The sequence below is a fragment of the Lepidothrix coronata genome, unplaced genomic scaffold, assembly GCF_001604755.1.
Source record: "Lepidothrix coronata isolate B3197 unplaced genomic scaffold, Lepidothrix_coronata-1.0 Scaffold127, whole genome shotgun sequence".
Classification (NCBI taxonomy): domain Eukaryota; kingdom Metazoa; phylum Chordata; class Aves; order Passeriformes; family Pipridae; genus Lepidothrix; species Lepidothrix coronata.
Genome location: NW_016690307.1, coordinates 1,104,145 through 1,127,689, shown reverse-complemented (window position 1 = coordinate 1,127,689; position 23,545 = coordinate 1,104,145). Strand labels below are relative to the sequence as shown.

At 37.5% G+C, this 23,545-nt stretch overlaps 1 protein-coding gene and 1 long non-coding RNA gene across 3 annotated transcripts; one reads left to right on the top strand and one right to left on the bottom strand.

Annotated features, from left to right (window-relative positions):
* Positions 1-2,883: 2,883 nt before the first annotated feature.
* On the bottom strand, positions 2,884-23,014 carry LRRCC1 (leucine rich repeat and coiled-coil centrosomal protein 1). 2 transcript variants are annotated; one of them, XM_017826464.1, is made up of 19 exons: positions 22,905-23,014; positions 22,618-22,823; positions 22,169-22,234; positions 21,289-21,456; positions 19,354-19,523; positions 19,044-19,253; positions 18,007-18,209; positions 17,063-17,249; positions 16,584-16,732; positions 15,279-15,483; positions 12,817-12,956; positions 11,425-11,626; positions 10,256-10,441; positions 8,881-9,055; positions 8,001-8,164; positions 6,924-7,132; positions 6,599-6,736; positions 3,770-3,905; positions 2,884-3,183 (listed from the first exon to the last, which is right to left on the bottom strand). In XM_017826464.1, the coding sequence occupies exons 1-19, from the start codon at positions 22,973-22,975 to the stop codon at positions 3,061-3,063; spliced, it is 3,108 nt and encodes a 1,035-aa protein (XP_017681953.1). In that variant the 5' UTR covers positions 22,976-23,014; the 3' UTR covers positions 2,884-3,060. The 2 variants fall into 2 exon arrangements, 1 of the variants encoding a protein (XP_017681953.1); XR_001876673.1 differs by lacking the exon at positions 6,924-7,132 and having other exon boundaries at positions 3,167-3,183.
* LOC108502974 lies at positions 8,142-20,847 on the top strand. Its single transcript, XR_001876674.1, has 3 exons — positions 8,142-8,251; positions 8,664-8,818; positions 19,444-20,847. It is a non-coding gene; the product is annotated as an uncharacterized LOC108502974 (long non-coding RNA).
* Positions 23,015-23,545: the final 531 nt, after the last annotated feature.

Genomic DNA, 23,545 nt, shown 5'->3' with positions numbered 1-23,545 from the left:
AGAGTTGGGCTGGTTCCAACGGGATGAGGTTCAACAAGGCCATCTCTCCAGCTTGTCCAGGTCCCTCTGCAGAGCCCTCCTGCCTTCCAGCTGATCAACGCTCCCCCCCAACTTGGTGTCATCTGCAAGTTTGCTAATGGTACACTTGATCCCCTCATCCAGATCATCAATAAAGATATTAAACAGAACTGGGCCCGACACTGATCCCTGGGGGACACCACTAGTGACTGGCTGCCAACTGGATGCAGCCCCGTTCACCACCACTCTCTGGGCCCGTCCCTCCAGCCAGTTCTTAACACAGCAGAACTGATTTTAAGTTGTCACGATTAATGCACGAGAGCATGCCTTGCATCTGATGAGGTCAGAGTTTCCAATTTGTTTATATTTTTATCTATTTATTAATTTATACCTTACAGTAATGTCAGATTAAAATTCATCCTCATGAATTGGTAAATTTGGCACAGCTTTCACCTGCACCACATTTTTATTGTTTTAACCTTTCAAAGCTAGAAATCATTTAAATGCTTATTAAAAAGCTCTAAGGGAGCCATGTAAGCATAAAGAGGGAAATGATGCCAGTTAGCCACAAGAAAAACAAACATTCCAAGCAGTACTAACATGTGCATGTACTCAAGTACTGCAGTATGAGATTTCTGAGCCAAGAGCAAGGAATAGAAAGAATTTATACTAAAAATTTTAACAACTCCCTCTGATGAAATCAGAAAAGTTTCAGAACAAACATTTTGGAGTAAAAACTCAGAGGAGATACTAGTACACTGAATTAGGGTAAGTTCTTTCAACTTCATGGTGCATTCCAGTTACTCAATTACTTCGCCCAAAGTGTAGCTTGGTCAAATAATAAGCAAAGAAAAAAGAAATGCTCAAGGAAATACTAGATAAACATGACAGAATGCACTCTCAAGTGGTGCAAGTTTTCTGCACCAGTGATACCCATGAAAATACTATAGGCCAGTTTTCCAAGTGAGTATTTCCTCATATACTGCAGTTTCTGAAGGAGTGTGTAGAGACAAGAATAAGAAATAATTTTCTTCTGCCTTTGGTATCAGGGAATCAAGAGATCACCTAGCAGATAAAGGATTCTGCTAGAAGAATAAATTAGGCTAATTTTAAAGTTCACAGCAATATTTACTGGACTAACATTCATTAACACAATTGGTTAATTAGAGTTGGTTCCTACACCTTGCTAACCATTGCCACTATGTATTAATTTTTACATATCATCAACCAGTAGCACAGATTCCAAGTGAACAATCCTTAACAGCTCTATCCTATCTGAGCTGGGAGTACCACAGTGTAGACACCTCCCCTTCAGTGCTGATGGCTTGTTCATGGTGTTCTCATGGGTCAGGTGTGAGAACTCCGGATGCAAGGAGACAGAGCTGAAGCAGGTGCCTGTTTTCTCTGTGTGTTATGTGTGTCCCCCCCCAGTTTGGAATTTTACCCTTTTATAATCTCTATACAATTCCCAGCCCTCCACCTCCACCCTGTGGAGTGGGGGTTGTTTTCCCAGGCTGTTGCAGGCACCTCATTCAGGTGTTGTTGGGCTGCCTTTTCTTTTGCTTTGCTGCTGCTTCCATTCTAAAAACAAAAGTAGTCTGTTCCCAGCTTTCAAGGTTGTGCTTTGTGAAAGACCAGTCACTGACCATCAGAAAGTTGTTTTTGCTTCCATGGCCTCTACTTTCAACTTGTGCCTGTGTTTTCAAGGCCTTTGCTACATCCCACACTTAAGCTGGACCTCATAACAAGAGGCAGCTGGTATCAAGCTCCAGTTCACACAACAAGCTTTCATTAACACGTTGATAACAAGTCCAGTGGGCCTCATAGCTAAAGGCCAGGGCCTTTTACTAGCACTAAGTACTTTTACAGGACTGCTGGGCACAAAAAGGCACATACAGATGCAGTGTCACTGCTTGAATGCCCAGGTTCTGAACGAGCTGATTAAATCAGCTAAGTAGCTTCTATCCTTGGAGCAACAGCACTTCACTTCAACTACTGTGAGGTGCAAGGTGGGAATAGCTCCGCCTGGTGTGCCAAAAAGCACTCAATTTTACTACTCACTGTTTTATTTACTAGTGGATCATGAAACGCTTCTGAGTACAGTGTAGTTCAGTAACAGTTTAGGATCTTCTGAGAACAAACAAATGAAGTAAATGCCTAAGTACAGTGGTGATGGTTAAGCCTCCATCATGAAAGAAGTATAACAATGTATTAACATAAGGTTTATGATTTGCTTCCATAAGAAGCTGTTAGGTCATTATCTCCTATTTTTCAAAAGCATGGTGGGAAGCCTATTGCTATAGAGAAAACCAAACTATGCTGCCAAAAGAGCCACTCTAAGTTGCAGTAGTCATGCATTCTTCAACAGTGGCAGATTAAACTTCACAGATACAAGAAAGATGAAGAGAGTCTATTTCTCATGTAGTGACAGGAAAAGGGGGAATGGTTTTAAACTGAGAGTAGTTTTAGATTAGGTGTTAGAAAAAAATTCCTTCCTGTGAGGGTGGTGAGGCACTGGAACAGGTTGCCCAGAGAAACTGTGGATGCCCCATCCCTGGAAGTGTTCCAGGCCAGGCTGGATGAAGCTCTAAGCAACGTGATCTAGCAGAAGGTTCCCTGTTCATGGCAAGGGGTTTGGAACTAGATGATCTTGAAGGTCCTTTCCAACCCAAGTCATTCTATGATTCAACATTCTTGGATCTCTCATTACAAGATTCTTTACCGCAGTGAAGCAAAGCTTCAAGCTCTTGGCTTAGAACTTTCCAACTTTCTTTTCTCTTATTAAACATGCAAATTCCTAATTTCATATGATGCTTTTCACCTATACCTGTTTTGATTCATTTTGTAATCAATTAAAGATAAACATAGCTTAGAAATAACTATTTATTATGAATATAACATAAAAACATTTATGTCTGATCCCTGAACCACCAAAATAAACAACAAAGACAATTCTCTAGAAAACAAGGAAAAGTGCATTGTAGTGTATGAAACTGCTTAAGCTTGTGTAATACATGTTTTTAGAGTAAATATTAATAATCTTCAAAGATCTTGTTGAATATCATTCAGTGCACGTGCAAGTAGTTGTATTTTATTTTCCATGGCTTTTTTATTGTTTGCCATTTCCTGCAGAAGCTCCCGCATTTCTTCTTCAACAGAGTAAACCTGAAAGAGCACACAGAGATCAAATAAAATTTTTGCTTTTCTTAATACACCTAAACCCATAAAATCTTGGCAATTTTTAACACTTATAAGCAATGCAAGAGTTATGTGCTTATGTTTAAATATGCAATGCACTACTCTTGACGTTGGATGCAGTAACAGAATTTTGCTTTAAAAAAATATTAACCTGCTAGGAGATAGCAAGAATGCATGAAAACCAGAAAACTTATTATGGAGAAAAAGCACCAGTTGTCATGCCAAGGAAGAATGCAGTATACGACAGGAACAGTAACTGTTAACATTGGCACAGGTGAGTTAAAAGGATTATCTGGCTTAATCATCATTACTCTTGCTTGTATAGATAAGGAAGTGTTATATTCGTTACAGCTACAAAGCATGGAGCTTTACTTTGCTGGAATACTAGTTCTAGAGATTTTCTTGCTGTGCAAAGATTGAGTACCAAACCAGGGCTGTTTCCATTCAGAGATCAGACTGATAGATACAAACAGACTTCCAGCCACCACTGTTGTAGTGGCTGTAGAATAAAAATGCAAATACAATAAACATATGCATTTACTATTAAAATTACCTTTTCATTTGCTGCTTCAATTTGTTTTTCCTTTTCATTGGCCAGCTGCAGTAGTTCTTCCTGATGTGCTGCCAACATTGACTCAAGTTTTTTTCTAAAAGCATTATCCATTTTGTGAAGCTTTTCCACAGCAATCCTAAAAATGATTAAAAAAAGAGATCATGCTCCTGGAAACAACGGAAGTATTTTGCTTTGTCCAGTTCTGCCTTTGATAAGGTTTTAATAACATAGGCACAAAGACACTTCTATCAATATCAGCATTAGAAGATGTCCTGTTTTCTCAAGTACGTGTTCTGGTTTTATGCACTGTGTTCAGGGCTTCTGGCATTCCTCTTAGCAGAAGCATTTAATCACTACCAAGGACTATGAAGATTTGGGCTTGCTACTGTCAATATAGATAAGAACTTCACATGTTTTCAAATATCTACTTTTATGCTTTTGCTTCCCAAGAAGTGAATGACTGAACCGTGTGATCCTGTAAATGGCGTTTGACCCTGTCTGACAGCAACAGAAAAGTGTCTGCTTCACAGTTGTGAAGCATTTTCTTGACTCAAGCGAATTTTAGGGGATAACTCTAAAATATGTAGGAACAAAAAGCAAGGCAAATTTTTCTACTATACAATTAATTTACAACAAATGTTTGAAACAATCCAGAATTATCTGGAACTATACAATTAATTTACAATAAACGTTTGAAACAATCCAAAATTATTTGGAAAAAAAGCTCAGTTCTGCTATTGATTTTCTAACAATTCCAAAACCATTATTCCAAAACAATTATTGATTATTTGAGGAGGTTGGTTTTGGTTGGGGTTTTTTTTTGTTTATTTGTTTGTTGTTTGGTTTTGTTTGTTTTTTAATCAAACTTGACCATCAAGCTATTTCCTTTCATTTATTAATCAGATAACCTTCCTTAAAATAGCAACCAATGTATAATGAGTCAGTGTTTAACTTAAAATGTAAAGCAAAAAACCTTAGTCATAGCTATTCCTTTGGTAACATGGTTATTGCTGCTAGATAAATATAATAAATATGTAGTCTGATTAACTAGCTGGTATTTTCTCAAGAATAGTTGGGAGGAAGGAAGAAAAACATGAGAAGGAAGCCAAAGAATAAAGAAAAAAATCATACTGAGAATCTAAGCTTATCACGGGCAGCAGTCTAGCACACTTCTCCATAATACCAGAAGCATATGAAATAATTTTTTGGGTTATGAGTACTTGTTTCTGCATCATCTCATATTTAACTATTGATCCAAAAAAATTGACCATACATGAGGAACAAGAAAATAAATTAAAAATCTGTTGCTACTTGTACACAAAGAGAATGACAGGTAACTTAGAAACAGTCTGTTTGACATGGACTGGAATACTAATTAACAGCCAGCAAGTTAGGCAGGAATGTTGATCTGATGGAGGGCAGAAAGGCTCTTCAGAGGGATTGGTACAGGTTGGATTGATGGCTGAGGCAAATGGTATGAGGTTAAACAATGCCAAGTGCCAGATCCTGCACTTGGGACACAACAACCACAGGCAGCACTACAGGACTGGGGCAGAGTGGCTGGAAAGCTGCCCATCAGAAAAGGACCTGGGAGTGCTGGTCAACAGTGGCTGAACACAAGCCAGGAGGGTGCCCAGGTGGCCAAGAAGGCCAATGGCATCCTGGCCTGTATCAAAAATAGTGTGGCCAGCAGGACCGGAACAGTGATTGTGCCGCTGAACTCAGCACTAGTGAGGTCACTTCAAGAAAGACATTGAGGTGCTGGAGCATGTCCAGAGAAGGGCAACAGAGTGGGTGAAGGGTATGGAGCAGAAGTTTCAAGAGAAGCAGCTGAGCTGGGGTTGTTTAGCCTAGAGAAGGGGAGGCCTGGGGGGGACCTCAATGTTCTCTACAACTACCTAAACGAGGGTAACAAGTGACAGGATGAGAGAAAATGGCCTCATGTTGTGCCAGGGGAGGTTTAGATTGGAATTGGGAAAAATTTTTTTACAGAAAAGGTTGTCAAGCATTGGAACAGACTGTCCAGGGAAGTAGCTGATTTCACCATCCCTGGAGGAATTTGAAAGAGTTGTAAATGTGGCAGTTAGGGAGATGGTTCAGTAGTGGACTTTACAGTGCTGGGTTAATGATTGGATTTGATGGATCTTAAACATCTTTTCCATCCTAAATAATTCTATGATTTATTAATATTGTTGTGGTAAGTATTGAGGATCTGTCCTCCATTTCGTACACAGTGAATGATGTATTTTTAGTTTATCCTGCACAGAAATTAGTGAAAGCACTGTGGCCTCCCTTGTACACCAGCCACCATTGCTTGGCTTGATCTCTGATTTGCAATCAATTTGTTCCATGCATCCTGGTCATGAGCTAGAGGCCTGGCAGGCTCATGCTCAAAGAAACTCTGATACCGACTGTGCCTCACACGCACAAACATCTTCACTGTACAACTCCAGCCAGCACGTGTGATCGCTGTAGAAGAGTCTCTGTTATGTGACATGGAGTTTACTCACAAGGTAAATCAAAAGCATTGGCATGGAATGGGTATAGTAGGGAGGAACGAGTGTAGGCTCCAGTCATTATCAAAGAAAATGGAAACAGAGCTAATAAGTTTAAATGACAAATGCTGTAAGTGAATGCCAGTTCCACAAAGTACATCATCTGTATAGTGAGAATTCCTTCTAGGCACACAGAGTTTGGAACTGGGCTCACAAGTACTTAGAAAGGTATTATGCATTCTTTTGCCATATAATCAAACCTTTTTGTACACTTATTAACAGTGAAACTCTACAGTAACTGAGTAGTCACAAGATAAACTATTAAGGTATTCACCTTTGAGTTTGAAGACTTTTATTTCTCTCTTCAATCAGCTTCTTCTCTTTGATATCAAAGTTTTCCTTCATTTGTTTAACCTGCACCTCCAGCTGGCTTAAGAGCTCTCCTTTACCTTGCCACCTCTTTTTCAATGCGCTGAAAATAAAATGCACGTATTTACAATGACTATAAATACCACTTCTTAGGAGGGCAGAAAAAACTTCCATTTTTCCTCATTTCTGGGGGTTTTAATAGCAAGCAAATACTCTCTGAACATAGAATAACTTCAGAGCAGTGTTGCATACAATGATCCCAAAGAATTATTGTGACTTGTCTGTATCACCTGTGTGCATGCCTAATGTCATCAAGTTCTACTTCTTTTTCTTCTAGCAGTTGCTTTAATTCCTCCTTTCTTTCATTCTGCCTTTCTAATTTTTCCATTAGCTTTTCACATTCAGCAGCTTTTTCATCCAACTCTACTTCAAACAATTTCTGAGCTTCACGATTTTCTTCATACTGTTTTCTGATTTGTTTATCTTTTTCTTGTAAGCCCTTTAGAAGATAAATATTTTAGTACACATAAACACTCTTAACTCTATCGTTACAATTTAAGAGTATTTGTTTAGTCTATGGTGGAATAAAGCAGAGAAGGACATGTGAAAGTTTACTCTTCTGAATGTATGAAAAACACTTAGTAAAGTGATAGCCAGTTGATCAATCTTCATCTGAAAAAAGTTAGAGTAAAAAAAAAAACCCACCAAAACAAATCTGAAGTTGAAAGCAAGTTAAGAAAAAAGTTATTTTGAACTCCTATTCTACAGTTGAATAAACAACTTATTCTTTTGAACAACCTATTCTACACAGTCCCTGAGTTCACAATCTGTAACAAGTAATGCATCTAACTTTGACTGACATAACATGCTATAAATTTTGATTAATAAGCTAAAGTTTTAAGTCTCCTAATGAATGAATGGAATTATTAGAACAAAACACAGTACCTCTGCTGCCAAAATATTGATTTACAAGAACAGAATAAAGAAAAAAACATTTACCTGTTGTAAAATAAACATGAAGCAAACATTTAAAATTGTTTTTCCTTTTTCAGGAAGAATTATACTATCTGGGTTTCACCTCTCTCAAAATCATTTTCAAGAAAAATTTGAAGCAAGGCAAAGAGAATAAAGTCTGTACATAAATATGGTTCAATGAGATTCAAAGTACCACTTCTGTACATGAACATGAATTTAAAAAAAACTCTCTTCTGCTCTCAGTGAAATGAATTGCCACTGACAGCCTGATTGTGATTTGTGAGTTGGTAAACAAGGACTGCAGGACCAGCTTTCATTACAGCCTTTACAATTGCTAAAATTAAGACTTGCAGTGAAAGTTAAGTACAAAAATTGTCAGATATGGCACTTACTTCTTTCAATCTCCTAATTGTTTCTGTCTGATCATCCAGTATTTTGTTTTTAATTCTTATGGTATCACTGTCCTGTTCCTTTTGCTTTTTTAACATCTCAATCTCATTTGTCAGAACTTCAATTTTAGCTTCCAGTTTTCCCCGATCTTGAGCAAGATGAGCTCCTAGACAAACAGGATATTCATACTACAGTGCTCTTTTTACAGATGACTTCAAGATGTAGAATGCTGGGAAATGGGGTGGAGGTGAAGGTAAGAACCACCTTACAAACCAAACCATTGACTATTTTGTCCATTGGAAACACTATAGGGATTTAATCTGTAGGTAGGTAACACTTAGGTAGCAAGTGTAGAACTGAAGGTCTCTGTTTTATCCTTTGAAAACTTCTCTGAAAAAAGTCAGCAGTAGTTCTTACAGATCTAGCCAATCTCAAGAGCCCACAAGGTGGTGCTGAGTCACATGAATAGAGAAAAATGAAAAATGCCCAAGTTTTTCTTCCCTCCTTCAGTATTTTATACTTTTTTAAGATACATACTGAAATTTTCACATTAGACTTATCTGATAGAAAAATAGCATTATATAACTCTATTTACAAATCTTTGTTTTCCTAGTTTCATATTTAAAAGCTCTTTGTATAACACTGTGGTATTTTGATATTTTCAGGAAATAGATAAGCTGTATTCGCAACCAACTCCCACAACTGCTGTTACAGATCCCATGTGCCACAGAACATCTGTTTTTGCACACCAACTCTACAACTAGATAAGAGCCAGAAACCTTGTCATGATTACAACTCTACTGGAGTGTTTATTTGAGAGGTAAGACACTGAGCACCACCATTTTTTCTGCAAAAGAAAAAATCCCCCCAAAACTATTTTACCCTGTTGTGCCAGCTCCTGTCCCCATATTTTTCTTTCCATTTTTAACCCATCAATCACAGATTCCTGGGCTGTCAGCTGAGAAGTAAGTTTTCCATTTTCCTTTTTTAGAAGTTCAACTTGAACGACCTTCTGTTTGTTCTCCTCAGTCACAGTTTCAAGTTCTCGAGTTCGACACTGTATGAATGAACATTGGAAAAAGACAATAAGATCCTTTAAAACAAGTATTCAAAATTTCAAATCAATACTAATTGATTTCCTGGTTAGGAAAGTAATACTTATATACAGCAAATTAACTGAGAAATATTCTGCTTGCATTCAGGGTTCTATATGCATTTCTTTGCAGTTACAAAACTCAAATTTGCTTCAAGTAGACATACTTCAATCCCAGAAAACTGTAAAGCTGATTTCTAGATAACTACCCTAAATTATCAATGCCATTATAAAAACCTATTTAGAATCACAAATTCACAGGTAAAAAAAAAACAAAGAGAAAGTAAAGATATTAAAAAACAAATCATAAGGAAACAGACAGAACTGGGATGAATTTTCACTTCCAGTGATACTTATCTTCAATTATGCAGTCTACATTTTGTTTTACAGATTACAGCTATTTAATATAGGTATTTTTCAATCTTGTTCTTAGCAGCAGAATCCTATTCTGTATACCAACACAATGTTTGGACACCCCAACAGCAACATGGAGGGAGGAGACTAGAAACAACTGTGCAGCAGTTGTACTGCACCCAAGTTTTGGCACAAAGAGGGACTGGATACGTACATGGACTGAATCATACATCCATTTAAAAGTCATGTTCCTGAGATTTTTAAAAATTATTTATGGCTAGTTGAATAGTACTAGAATACGTTACCACAAAGCAACTGTGCCCACAGTATTTAACATTAAAATTTGACAATTAGTAGATAATGAATAATACTGCTAATGTTATGCAACTAGGAGATATTAAGCTGCTAATTAACTACACTGGATTATCTGTTCAATTTAATTTTTACTTCATGTACAGTGACCAATGCAGAAGCTTATTCCATTCCTTTGAATTTACAAGGGGTCAGGGTTACTAATGTAGGTTTTGTAGTTTTGACTGACCATCCGATTATATACAAACTGCCAGTGCTCCCAAGGCAAGGAGTGCACGTTTGAAAACACGACTAGTCCTCTTCCATATGGGGAGCAAGCAGCATTTGTTGAGAAATAGAAGTGCAAGATGCAAGAATAATGGCTGATGTGGAGTACTAGGTTTTAAAGCGACAGGAAATGTGTCTTTCAGTCAGTCAACCTTTTATGGAATCATTAACTTTTATGGATGAAATATTAAAAAAAAAATGTATGTAGTTGAAGTGTTTTGAAACAAGTACCTTTAGGTTTGCTGTAGCTTCTTCATTTGATTTTGTTAATTCTGCAATCTTTGCTTTCTGTTCTTCTACCATACTTGTCAGGTCTTGGATCAGACTTGCCATATCTTTTTCCCTTTGTTCAGACTCAAAGAGGGCTTGCTTATGTTTAACTAGATCAGCAGAAACATTTTCAAAAGCCTCTTTTACCTAAAGTTTTGTAAGACAAGACTTGAAAAATGCTAACATTTGGAAAAAGTGTGTATACATAAACACAAGTGACATTTAAATTCCAAGTGAAAAAAATAGAAATTTATCAACTGTATATCAAATTAGTGAATATCTGAAACTGGTTTTTTACTGGTTTGTTGGTAAGACTTCAACTTGAAACTGGTCCTGCCCAGCTCCATATTTGTAAAAAACCCAACAAAACAAAGCAAACAGAAACAAAAAAACCAAGCCAAACCAACCAACCAATCAACCCCCCCCAAAAAAAACAATACAAAAACCACGAGTGGATGGGAAGCAGAGCTTGGGAACTGAAAACAATGCCTTGATTTAATTTCATTGTTAAGATTGACATTAAAATCTTGAAAGAAGGAGTTAAAGTAAATTCAATCTTTTTTTTTCCCCAGCAGAAAGATTTGAAGGGTAAAATATAAAATAATCTAAATACTAGCCAAAGAAATAAGTTCTCTAAGGAGTTTAGTAAACAAGTTTTGAATTCTGAGCTTCAAAATGCATCCCAAAATTCAATTTTGAAAAGTTAAACAATAAAGTACTTCATTATTAAATACACTAGTATATATGTAACTATAACCTTATCAAAACACATGCATTTTTACTATAATTGAATATATTCTAATAGAATGTTGACATACTTTAAAAGAAAGTAATAACACCAGACAGAAGTGTTTTATTCTCCTTTCTTTTGATTAACTTCTATGTATGAACAAAAATGCTACGTTTTTTGAGTGCTGACTTGGCATTCGCTGTTGATGCTCTAATCATTGATATTTCAAAGCCTACTATCAGTATTTTTGCATGAATGCTTGACCATAAGGATCAAAAAAAACCCCAACCCAACAAAACACCAATAACCGAAACACCCCCAAAATATGTGCCAAAACCCAACACACTTAGGAGAACTACAACCCCACCTCATGTGAGATTAAATGTTCTCTCAGTCTTACCTCTTTAAACCTTTTTGCTTCAAGAGTTAGAGCTAAACGAAATTCATCTTCTAACTCTCTGTACTTCTGGTAGGACATGTTAATTTTCTCCTGAAATTCTTTAACACACTGTTCATGCCTCTGCTCCTCTTTAGCCACTTCTTTTGACAAAGCATCTTGAAATTCAGGTCCATTTAAAGCAACTCGGGTTTCAAGTTCTTTCCTGAAGTTACCAAACATACACTTGAGACATAAACTGCAGTATCTCGCAATGCCGTTTCAATTCACTTCCTTGGTATTACTGAACAAGAATAATGAATTCCATAATAAATGGGATAAATTCCTTAGTCTCACAGACAGATTTCAGTCTTCTATGACAATGACACTGCCATGAGGAAAATTCTGTTGACTAGTGTTAAAACACCCAAAGAAATATCCTTATTCTTTAATTCAAACTTTTGTAGAAATTACTAAATTGCTCTTTTGCTTTTAGTTAGCATTTATTAGCTTTGCTGTCAAACATCTGGAAGTGACACTGGAATCAGAGAAAAGCCCTGAATAGCCAGACACCCTCTTTTGCAGTCATTCTCTTCATCCTCACCCAACCAACAAGTGTTGCTTCTCACTCAAGACTCAGAACCCAAAAAGCAGCAGCAATGAGGACCTAAAAGGAGAATGTTGAAGCAAAAGTACCCTGAACTTTCAGACTATTCTGTTCATCTGCTTTAAAGCAAAAAAACTGTCCTTCACATTACATCTTTTGGAGATTTACAATTATTGGAAGTTCTCAAAACACAGCTATCAGATTCTTCCATCTAAACTTGAAGCTATCTTGGTATCTGAATACATTTGCCCATGTAAAATTTAGCAAATTTAACCAGCTTATTTTATTAGTAACCTTTCTCACATATTACTGTACCACAGGGAAATTATGGAAGAGGAAATCAGCCAGAAGTAACTCACCCCCACACTCACAAGCAGGATACTGCAGAAGCTGACTTATTTTTTTGAATACTTTGTGTTATTGTAGTATATATAACTCCTCAGACAGTAATTCAGATACAATTTTATTTTTATCTGATTTTTCCTGGATTACAGATCAAGTATTTCAAATAAAGAGTTCAGCCATATAATAAGACAAGAACCTATCAAATGGAAGTTGCTTACATGAACTTATGAGTCAGGAATCTATGAGATATGAAGGTATTCTTAAACAAGCAAGAAAATGTGTGGGAAGACATTTACATTTTTACAAAGACCAGCTCTCACATTACTTAAAAAAAAAAACAAAACCAAACCACAAAACAAATCCAAACTAAAACACATCCATACTTTAGAACACATTTAAACACAGTATATTTACAACACTAGCATCTCTATTAACTTGTGAAAAGAAAATAGATGACCCAATACCTTTGCTCTTGCTCTCTTAATATGAGAAGTTCATGTAGTTGTTTTACCTTCTCCTTCTGTTGTCGGAAGGATATTCGAAGTAACTGTACTTCTCTTTCATTTGCTGATGCTTTAAGCTCTGCCTCTTGCACTTGTTTCATCTGTGTGGAATTCATAAAGACAAGAACAAGATTTTTTTAAAACTGTAATCTAGTCTTCATGTCTTATCCTGGAATACAAAAGAACAGGTGCTTTATAAGTTTTGTTGTTTGCTTCTTATTGGTTGTGTTTTTATTTTGTTTTATTCTTAATACATTTTGTTTCACTAGAAGAAATTTAAGACCAATGTTTAAGTCTTAGCTTAACTTACTGCAACACAAAAAAAGCAATTTTCATGAAGAAACAAAGGCATTTACCTAATTTATAAAGAACTTGAAAGTGTCCTGCAGAAGTGGAAGAAATGCATTGGCAGAATGATTTCCTCAATTATAAACTCTCATATTGTAATACTTGTATTAGTTTCAAACAAAACATTTTTAGATGTATTCAACATAACCTTTTTTTTTTAGCACTCCACTTATACAAACCGCTTTTTGATTTGTACAGTTTAGAGTTGCTGAACAGAGCTGCTTCCTAATGATTTTACAAAAAATGGAGAATCTGTAAACTCCAGATGGCATACTCCACTTTTTCCATTTGATCCAAACTTTTCTGAGTAATTACATTTCATAAGCTTAAGCCTTTTATATACAAAGCTCTCTTTCCTGTTTCAATAAGGAGAGAAAAAAAGAATTTGAAAAAGAAAAGTTATAAAAAAGGTTTTGAATTACTCATGAAGTGGTAATTCAAAATCAGGACACTTCAGAAGGCTAAGTTCTCATGTTCTTCATGAGAATTATTAGTAATATTTAGACACACCCCACTGTATTCTTGTTTTGTGGATGCAGAGAAGCAATTCTCACCTAAATTGAATCACTTTAAAACTGTCAAGCAAGAGCAGATGCAAATTTAAAGACTTCCAGAAAATAGGCAGAAAATAGGCATTTAGATGCATAGTAGACTTATCTTGAATCCCTTCAAGAAGTCATCTAGTAATGCTGACTGAAGGCCTTAAATAGTGACTGCCTGGAGCAAGTGTAATTTACCACTGAAGCTAACTGCCAATGTGTACTATGAGAAAGCTCTATTAAATATTATAGAATTTGTTATTCTTGGAGTTGATAAAATAGGCCAAAGGCATATTAAATCTGAACATTAAAAAAGTGAATTTAGTTTCTAGAGCATCATGATTATTCTTTGAAACCTAATTATTAAAGAGTATTTTCTCCAGGATCTTAAAGACAGGAACAAAGACTTCCCCCTAAGAAAGTTTTGTAATTAAAAGCAATGCTATTACTATCCAAGGAGATGACATATTTCTACAAACTCATTAAAGGAATAAACCCCTCATATATCAATAAGGTATTTCCATTCTTATAGGATAGAAAAAAACTCCCCAGCCCCAAAACCCCTCTTTCTTGTTCTCTAAATCACCAAATTTAGTACTTTTCAAGGTGACAGGCAGATACCTGATCTAAACTGAGGGTCACTTCTAGATCTGTAATAGCTCCAGGGTACCGACAGGTAAGGAAGAAAATGGAAGAGCCACTCAGATGCCCAAACAGCAGCCTAAATTAGAGGGTGACTTGAATGGCACTTGCAGGAGTGCCCTGAGTCTCATTCTTTTCAGGATATCTGACCAACACCACCTCCTACAGCACTGCACTGTAAGTTGAGAGCCTTTTCAGGATGCATATGTTAGGATTCAGTTTCTGTAAGTTCAGTGACACACGAATAGGCTAATATAGGAATAAAAAAAAACAAAAGGTGTAGATATTAGAGGACACTGAAAATTCAGCCATTGACTTTTTAGACAGAAATAGTGGCAGTATCTGGTCCAGCAACTTGATCTTCTTATGCATTTGTATACTGAAAAAAGTGCCTCCAACAACAAAAGCATCATTATCTTCTCCAGCTGTAAAAATATTCACCAAAAATCCCGAACAACAAAACAAAAAAACCCCCACTCAAAACAACCAGAATGTTTAAAGTAAGCTCTCAGCAATTACTGTTTTGTTCTGGTTGCAATTAAAAGCATCTAATTCTTTAGATCAGCAAAACAAACAGAATCACCAGGTTTCCATCGGACTAGTAAGATCTTTACTGATTTTTTAAAAAACTTGGTTTTGTTACTGTATATTATCAGAAAATATCAACTCTTCAAGTACATAGGACTTGTAATCCTTTATCTTAAGACCACATTACATGACATACTTCCATTTATAAAATACATTAATTGACAATTAAAATTGATACCTGTTATTAACTACTATTATTGTGGAAAACTCAGACTTAAAGCTTGTAAAATCTAGTGTTTCTTTGTATCCAGGACTATAGCAGCCACCCCATTGCCATTGTATTATTTACTCATGAAAAATATTTACCTCTATTGCTCGTTGCTGCAATCTCTGTGTCTCCATCTTGGATAGTGTTTCTTCTAAAGCTTGCATGGCCTTCTGATGTTCTGCTTCTTTATTTCTTGCCTGATTTAACTCATTAGTAAGTCTTTCAGTTTCACCTTTCAAGTGCTGGACATCTGCTTGCAGTCTTGCTTTGTCATCTCTCTCTTTCAATATCAATTCCTTTAGCCTGCAAATAAATGCCATGAAGTTGTATTACAAACATTTTAGTCTTTAGCTTGATGCCAAGTACGTTGAGAAAAAAACATTAGTAACTGTTGTAACACCATATCTTGTTCTTTACCGAGTTTTACTACTTACAGCACTGTCATGTAAAACTTTAAAAAGATGTAAACTATTACTGAAGTCATGTGTAGCATTACTATGTAGAGCTTCATTTTAAAAAGCCTGAGCTGGAGAGAACCTCACAGATAGATTCTTAGGAAATGATATTCCAGAATCATTTTGCTTACACACAGGCTGAACATATAGCATCAATTTGTAATTTAATAATTATCTTCACTAAGTGCTGAAACATCCCTAAATATTTTAACAATTTTTATATAAGGTCTATCTCAACAGAAAAGGAACATAAGCTTCTAATACAAGTAAAGGTGGGAAGTGAACTTAAAACAAAAAGGAAAAAAGGGAAATAATCACAGTCAGTCATGGAAGCACCTGACTTGTTTCTTCCTTACAAAAAAGAAAATGCGTCTTTGACAACTCCAAAAATATCTGATGACAAACAATGCTTTGTTAGAAGAGAGATCTTTTGAAAAAAAGCTGCTGCTCAGAACTTATACAAGAACGATGACAACCAACGATGACAACTATCCAAAGATGTGCTAGGCCTGCCCTGCACAACATATTGCCTACAGGCCAACTCTGGCCGGCCAGAAACACCTTTGTTCCAGTGCACTGAGCAGGAAAAACACAAGGAATGCTGTAGGTATAGGTGGAAAGAGAGACTGGGAAACAGAAGGTGAAAGCATGATATGAGGCAGCTACTAGAGCTTGAACTGAAAGTACCGTTATGATACAGTTGGAAAGTAATGGCTGGAAATGGAGGTAAGCAACACACTGATGTTGTTCTAAGATTAGAACAGGAAGAAAGCTGCAGAAGGGAATTTCATTAGGTAATACTGAGAGAAATTCTAGCACTACTTCTTGATGTGTTATTTTCCAAGTATATTGTTTAAAGCTGTTCTCATTTCTTAAGGCTACAAATTGAATTTTCATTAATTACAAAACCCAAAACAAAACTCTTATATTACAGCACTGTTTCCCTACCTGTCTGTAGTGTATACAGCCATACTCTGAATATTCTTTTCTTCTTTTGAATGCTTCTGTAGCTCTCTGACATGCTCTAATAATTTCTTCTCTGCTTGCTCTGCTTTCCACCTCCTTTCTTTCTCCTGATCCAGTTCTTGAATCAGCACCTTAGCAAGAATGTGGTAAGCATCAAATTACTAGTAGACGTTCAAGCATAGCCAAAAATGACAAATAATATTTATAATTGTAGAATAAGATTTTTTGTCTTTCTGGAATTCATGGGTGACAGAGCAAAGGGCAAGAGACCGGGCCAAAAACTCCCATAAAAGTGAAACAAAATAAATCCTCTCCCAGTTGACACTACAAGAACAACACTACTTTTGATACTATCTACATGCAATTTTTTTTGTCACCTCCACTTTTAGTTTGACCAGGAGACATGCTTGGCTTCAGGTGAAGACATACTCATACTTAATTTGAAATGATGCAAAACCTACTTGGTATGTTGATTCCTCTGTGGGATTTGAATGACTTTCTTCTAGTTTTTCTATATTGCTCTGTCTACCAGTCAGTATTTCAGCTTTTCTTCCCACTACTTTCAAGTCTTGATTATCTGATGATGAATTAAGATGAGAGTCTTTCTGACTGGAGTATGAACACTTCGAGGAACTCTTCTTCTCTTCCCTATATTTGCAGGACATCAAGGTATATTTAAGAGTTTAAACAGTAACAAGGGATTCAGACACTTTTACAGGATGAAATTTTACAGTTCTCTGCAACATTTGAATAATACAGTTCAAAACCACACAGAAAATAATTTGCAAGGAGACCATAGCAAAAACAGCTAAATTCAAATAGTCAGCTGTGAAAAGATAGCATAAACTAGTTATATGTATCTGAAAGACACCTTATGATCACACAGATATCAAACAATTCTGGAGAAGCAGAGTAGCTGTAGAGCTGCAGTGGCTAACCACGCTAAAATATTCCAATTTGTATCATCTTCTGCTCATCACTCCTGATAAATCAAACAAATCACTATGGCATCCTCAGCTTCATCACAAAATATGGACAGTTAAATTCTTGATCATTGTTCAGACAGCATGAATCTTTTATTTTTATTTTTTAATGACTCAGTTCTGTCTGTGGAGAATTTTTCTGTCACCACAATTTAAAACAAAGATGGAAGTATAAGCTGTCAGAATTCTGAAAGTGTTTGTTTTGGAATCTTCAGTTCAATTTTGTTCTCACTTAAAGGCAGAAACTGCTCATATAGAGAAGTGGCAGAAAGAAGCCTCAGAAGCTACTCATTTTCAAGGTATCATTAACAGAGCTAATTGACCCAACCTACCACTTTCAGAAAAATGTTTCAAGTACTATGTTTATTGTGACAATATTCAGCTTAATTCATTTTGGCTTTATATGGCAAACATCAGGATACCTGTTGGTTACTTTGTTCTTAAGATGACTCGCATGACACTTAGGAGATAAGGTAGTTCTCCTGTGAGGAGGGATCTTGCTTCTTTTCATGACCTTTCTGTTGTTCTCTTTCCCACTCTCATTTTCACTCTCAGAAGTTGGATCTGTGTCTCTCTTAGCTTTGAGACAACTTGGAGGAGCTTCCTGTATTGAGCTATCAGATACCTAGGAAGAGATAAAAATTTTATCTATAAATTTTACCATTTCTAATTGGCTAATTTCTAACACTTATTCAGGGGCTATTCTTAAAAAACTTCACACAAAATAATTTTGATAGGAAAGTAAATAATTGCTTCCAATTTTTTACTTTTAGAATCCCTTCCCTCCTTCCTAAAATATTTCATTGTTTTAAAGATAAAATAAACCCAACATGCTTGAGAATATATAGGTGTATCTTTTTGAAATTCCTGAAGTTTGGTAAAATCCTTAGGCCTAAGAGGTTGGTGCAAAATGTAAAACAAATACAGCACTTAAAACCAAAAAAGCCTTGCAAACACCACCAACTGTTAAACCTGACAAACTTGTATGCTACCTATGCTAACAAAACATATTAACAAAACAAACTATGTTACCTGACAAACATATCAGATCAAGTTGACTTATTGGTAAAATTAATTTTCAGCAACTGTATAATCCAGGTGTTTTGGTGCATTTCATGTTTTACTTTGGTTCAGTTACTATATTGATGGCTTCAGGGTAAAAAAACCAGACAAGAATTTTCTAACATAACATGATCACATAGCTCTGCTAGTCCCATGCACTATGGTTTTTATTCAGTATGAAAGCTGTCCGGATTCGAAGTGCAATCTTCAGTTTTAAAGATTTGGTTTTATTTTATTCCCAGCTTCTCAAAATGATTAAGAACACATTAGCATCATAAGCTCATAAACACCAGTAGAAATGCTCCAGTCTGTTCCAGAAAACTTTTGCATTATCAGAAATGTACACCTGATTTTACAAACAAAACTTCCTGTGTGATCACAGAAAAAAAAAAATCACCTTTTGCAGTATCTGTGAAATCAGATCTTCTATTCTTTTAATCCTCATCTCACTGTGTATTTTATCAAGTTCAGTCTTCTCTGGTTCTGAAGATGAGACAAGCTCTGTGGAGGAGCTGGTGGCACCTTGTACTGGTATTCTTGTACGCTGACGAAAATGAGCCAATGCCTGGTCGATATGGGGTGTCGCCAGCGGTAAGGCAACACTGTTCTATCAGAAGGAAAGACAACCCTTGCAGCATTAATGAGCAGCATGCAATATAAAAATAAAGCATATCATTATTAAAATCAGTACACACAAACTATGGCACCTGATCTCTGGGTGAGGGGCACCCAGATGAAACCAAAGAGCCCAAAACGTCTTCTAAGAACTGCAAATCTGAACAGTTTTTTTCTTCCAGGTCCACTGGTTCACCAGAAATACCTCTTCCATCTAGAGCTGTTAGCTGGGGCAACGACTGAAGAACAGTTTCTCTATAACCTTGAGGAAAAGACCACATGTAAATTGAAATCAATCTCCCAAGATGTCTAGTGCATTTCAGCTACCCTGTCATCTTAAATGATTCACTGCATCAGAAAAAAAGTAGCAAGTTATCTACAATTGTCTCATCTTTCCCCATCCATGGCATTCAACAGATAACATTACAAAACTAAATGAACTTGGAAGTTGTCTGCCTGGTCCTGGCCTACACTGGGATTTCCCAACCATCATCAGCACACTGCAGTTGCACAGACAATCTTTTAATATCAGACTACTGCACAAAAACAGTTGTATCAAATGGAAGGATAGACAAATGTAATGGAAAGGCCAGTTCTGAAACAGCTGAGATAACTTCTTTGTCAGTGAATGAAATAAGGCATTATGAAACTGTAAAGCATTGAAGTTAACTTTCTTTAAATTAATGGAATTTGGGCTTCTGTTCAGTTTTTAAAGTTAGTGTCACATAAATACTTGCTGAAGAAAACTACTGGAATTTTCTGAGTTATCCAGATAACTTTAACTGTTACTGTTTCCGTAGTGCCTGAATGCATTTGTAAAACATTTGCTTTTGAAAATATTACTTAAAACCTAATTTGGCTTTCCTCATTTACCTTTGAGGTTTCTTTCTAACTGTACATATATTACACCTGTATCAGTTATATGCTCATTATATAGCTGCTATTTTGTATTATTGCATTATTCATACTGTTCTACTCTTTGTAATGAAATTATCTTTGAGCTCTCCCAGAAGTATCCATCCTCTGCTTCTACATATTTTCCCTTCTATAGATTTTCCCCTCTAATATACACAAAGAAAGAAAACAAAAAACCCCCGACACCAAAACAGGATGCTACAATTTAACTTGTTTGAAAACAGAGTGTAACATTTAAATGGCAGGAAAAACCTACCCCCAAAGCAGAAGCTCTAAGCAACCTAACTGAAAGCGATATATCCACATGCAATCTCCAACTTGTCTCCATGCTGCCTACTATGTGAAACCCCTGCCTACTATTTTGATACAAATGCTAATTACTGCAGAGTATTCTAGAGTCTGCCACTACTAACCTTAACCTAAAAATAATATCATAGAATCATAGAATGGTTTGGGTTGGAAGGGACCTTAAAGATCACCTAGTTATCCAACCCCCTGCTATGGGCAGGGACACCTTCTACTAAACTAGGTTGCTCCAAGCCCATCCAACCTGGCCTTGAACACTTCCAGGGATGAGGCATCCACAACTTCTCTTAGCAACGTGTTCCAATGTCTCATCACTTTCACAGTAAATAATTTCTTCTTAATATTTAATCTAAACCTACTCTCTTTCACTTTGAAGCCATTCCCCCTTGTCCTGTCAGTACATGAAAAAGAGTCTCTCTCCATCTTTCTTCTTGTCTCCCTTCAGGTACTTGAAGGCCACAATTAGGTCACCTCAAATCCTTCTCTTTTTCAGGCTGAACAATCCCAATTCTCTCAGCCTTTCCTCACAGGAGAGGTGCTCCATCCGTCTAATCTTCGTGGCACTCCTCTGGATTCACAAGTGAAAATGCTGAGCCTCATGTAACCATACAACATGTTACAATGTTAAAAATACAGGGGGGGGGAGATTTTTTTTTCATGGAAAATTAATTACTTTTGACAGAATTTAGATTTCGCAGGCTGGCCAGCTTATGAATGAATTTGCAAGTTTCAGAACATGGCTCACAGCTTAAAGGAAATGACTGGCCTAATGAGCACAGAGTATCCACCTAACATGAGATCCATACCTGCTGTGTGACAAACTGGATTGGCTTTTCCGTTTTTTTCCAGTGTGAGGTTCGTCAAACAGTGCAGCCCCTTTGTGCACTGAAGTAAGTGAATAATGTTGCTTACACAGTTGCTGTGAAGCTCAATGTGGCTAATCTTATATCTGGTTCCATGAAGGGATCGAAATCCTGGAAATTTGAGAAAAAAAAACAAAAAAAAAATGTTTTGTGCTGCGGTCCTAGACTACAGGGTTTAGAACAAATGGCAGCTTGTTGAAAAATATTCAGTAAATAATATATCATAACTGGAAATGAGAGAAGAACACTTGTTCCATATCCTTGCCTATACATGTTAATTAGCTGTGGTACTCTACCACATAGTACAACACTTAAACTAGTTATGAGAGCTAACTGTAAAGAAACACATTAGTTTCTGGCTGTTAAAAAGTGTGTAAAAATAAACATTTTCCTTGAAGTTTCATTTTATAACTCAGTTCATTAACAAAATTGTTACCAATGTTCTTTTTAATTTTGTATTACAAATTCTCTTGATTCTGTAGCATAAAATCTCACAAGCAACAACTGACCATTTTAACAAACAGACACAGATGAGAACTTCCATAAGTTGCATTTTTGGAAATAAGTCTGAAATGTTTACTGTGCTACTTTCTGAACAAGCTTGGCCTTGCCCAACACAGGAGAATAAATTCCAGTTTAGAACAATCTGTGGTGTTAGAAACTTGAAAGCTGAGAGGAGCAGCAATTGCCACTCTTAATATAATTATTCGGTGAATTAGCACTTTAAGTACTAGAAACTTCTCAAAATACACTTGGTCAAGTTCTTCAAAATTAAAGTAAGATAAATGGTTTGTACTGCACTGCACTTGGCAAAGGCACTTACCAGAGAGATCATGTATGCGATTATATGACAAGTTCAGCACAGTTAAATTAAAGAGTTTTTCCAGTCCTAAGCAAAATGAGAAAAACATAGAAACCATAAGATGTGCAGAAGAATGCTCTGTTTTCAAACGCCAAGCTTGCAAAGTGAGCCTTAAAAGATCAAAACTACGAATTATGACATCACATAATTATTATTACTATGATTATATTACGACTATATTAAACTATAATAATAAAAATCAGGTTTTCCTTCTAATTAAGGCATTTTGTTATGATGCAGCTTACCACATTTTATATAGACATTTTAAAATTCACATTATAATATCGTTAGTAGCCCATGCTAACTTTGCATAACCTTCATTATATGCAAACATTCCAGAAGCAACCTTCAAGACAAATCTTAGAAAACTTTCATGAGTTTCTAAATGGACAGAAGTAAACATTGCCGACCCTCCACTTTGGTTATCAGGTTACAGGATAAGCTCAGGGTGCGCAGGTTCGCCAGGGAGCTGAGCCCCTCGATCCGGCGGATCTGGTTCGAGGACAGATCCAAATGCTGCAGGTTCCGGAGGTGGCCGAGCCCTTCGATCCTGGCGATGCGGTTGCAGTGGGCGTTGAGCGTGTGCAGGTCCGAGCTCAGGGACACATCCAGCAGGCTGCGGAGGAGAGGGGCCTCAGTCAGCCGGGCAGCTCCGCTCCCGGGCCGCCCCTCACCCTCCGGCCCGTTCCTCACTCACCTCTTAAGGCCCCTATCCATGAGGCTGAGCTCGCCGGGAACCCCGGCCATCCCGCCGGGCTCCCCGGCCATCCCGCCGGGCCCCGCGCAGACCGCTCCTCGCTTCAGACCTCCCTCGCCTCCCACGGCGACGCTCCCGCCTTACGGCCGGGACACAAGCGCGTCAGGGCGCCGCCGCTCTCCCACTCCCGCCGCGGGCAGGCGCGGCTGCGGCCGCAGCGGGAGGCGGCGCCCCCGGAGCCCGCGCAGCGCGGCAGCCGAGCCCGCGGCCCGCCCGGCGCGGGGCAGCGTGGGCACGGACCGCCGCCGCTTCCTGCCGCCGCTTCCTGCCGCCGCTTCCTGCCGCCGCTTCCTGCCGCCGCTTCCTGCCGCCGCTTCCTGCCGCCGCTTCCTNGCTTCCTGCCGCCGCTTCCTGCCGCCGCTTCCTGCCGCCGCTTCCTGCCGCCGCTTCCTGCCGCCGCTTCCTGCCGCCGCTTCCTGCCGCCGCTTCCTGCCGCCTGGGTTCGCCCCGCGACGGGGCAGGTTTTATAGACCGGACTGCTTTGAATTCTTCTTGGGGGATGTTTGGGAGCTTTGGAGTTTTTTTAGAGCTCGCACAGTATTAAGAGTTCAACAGAATCACAGAAGCACAAAATATCCTGA

Bases quoted from the DNA above. Each gene is read 5' to 3' on its own strand.
- LRRCC1 (XM_017826464.1), bottom strand. From the start codon at position 22,975: ATGGCCGGGGAGCCCGGCGGGATGGCCGGGGTTCCCGGCGAGCTCAGC. The intron at 21,457-22,168 runs GTAAGTGCCTTT...TCAAATTTCCAG, and splicing joins TCGCATACATGATCTCTCTG to GATTTCGATCCCTTCATGGA. The intron at 10,442-11,424 runs GTAAGACTGAGA...ACAAAACTTTAG, and splicing joins AAGCAAAAAGGTTTAAAGAG to GTAAAAGAGGCTTTTGAAAA.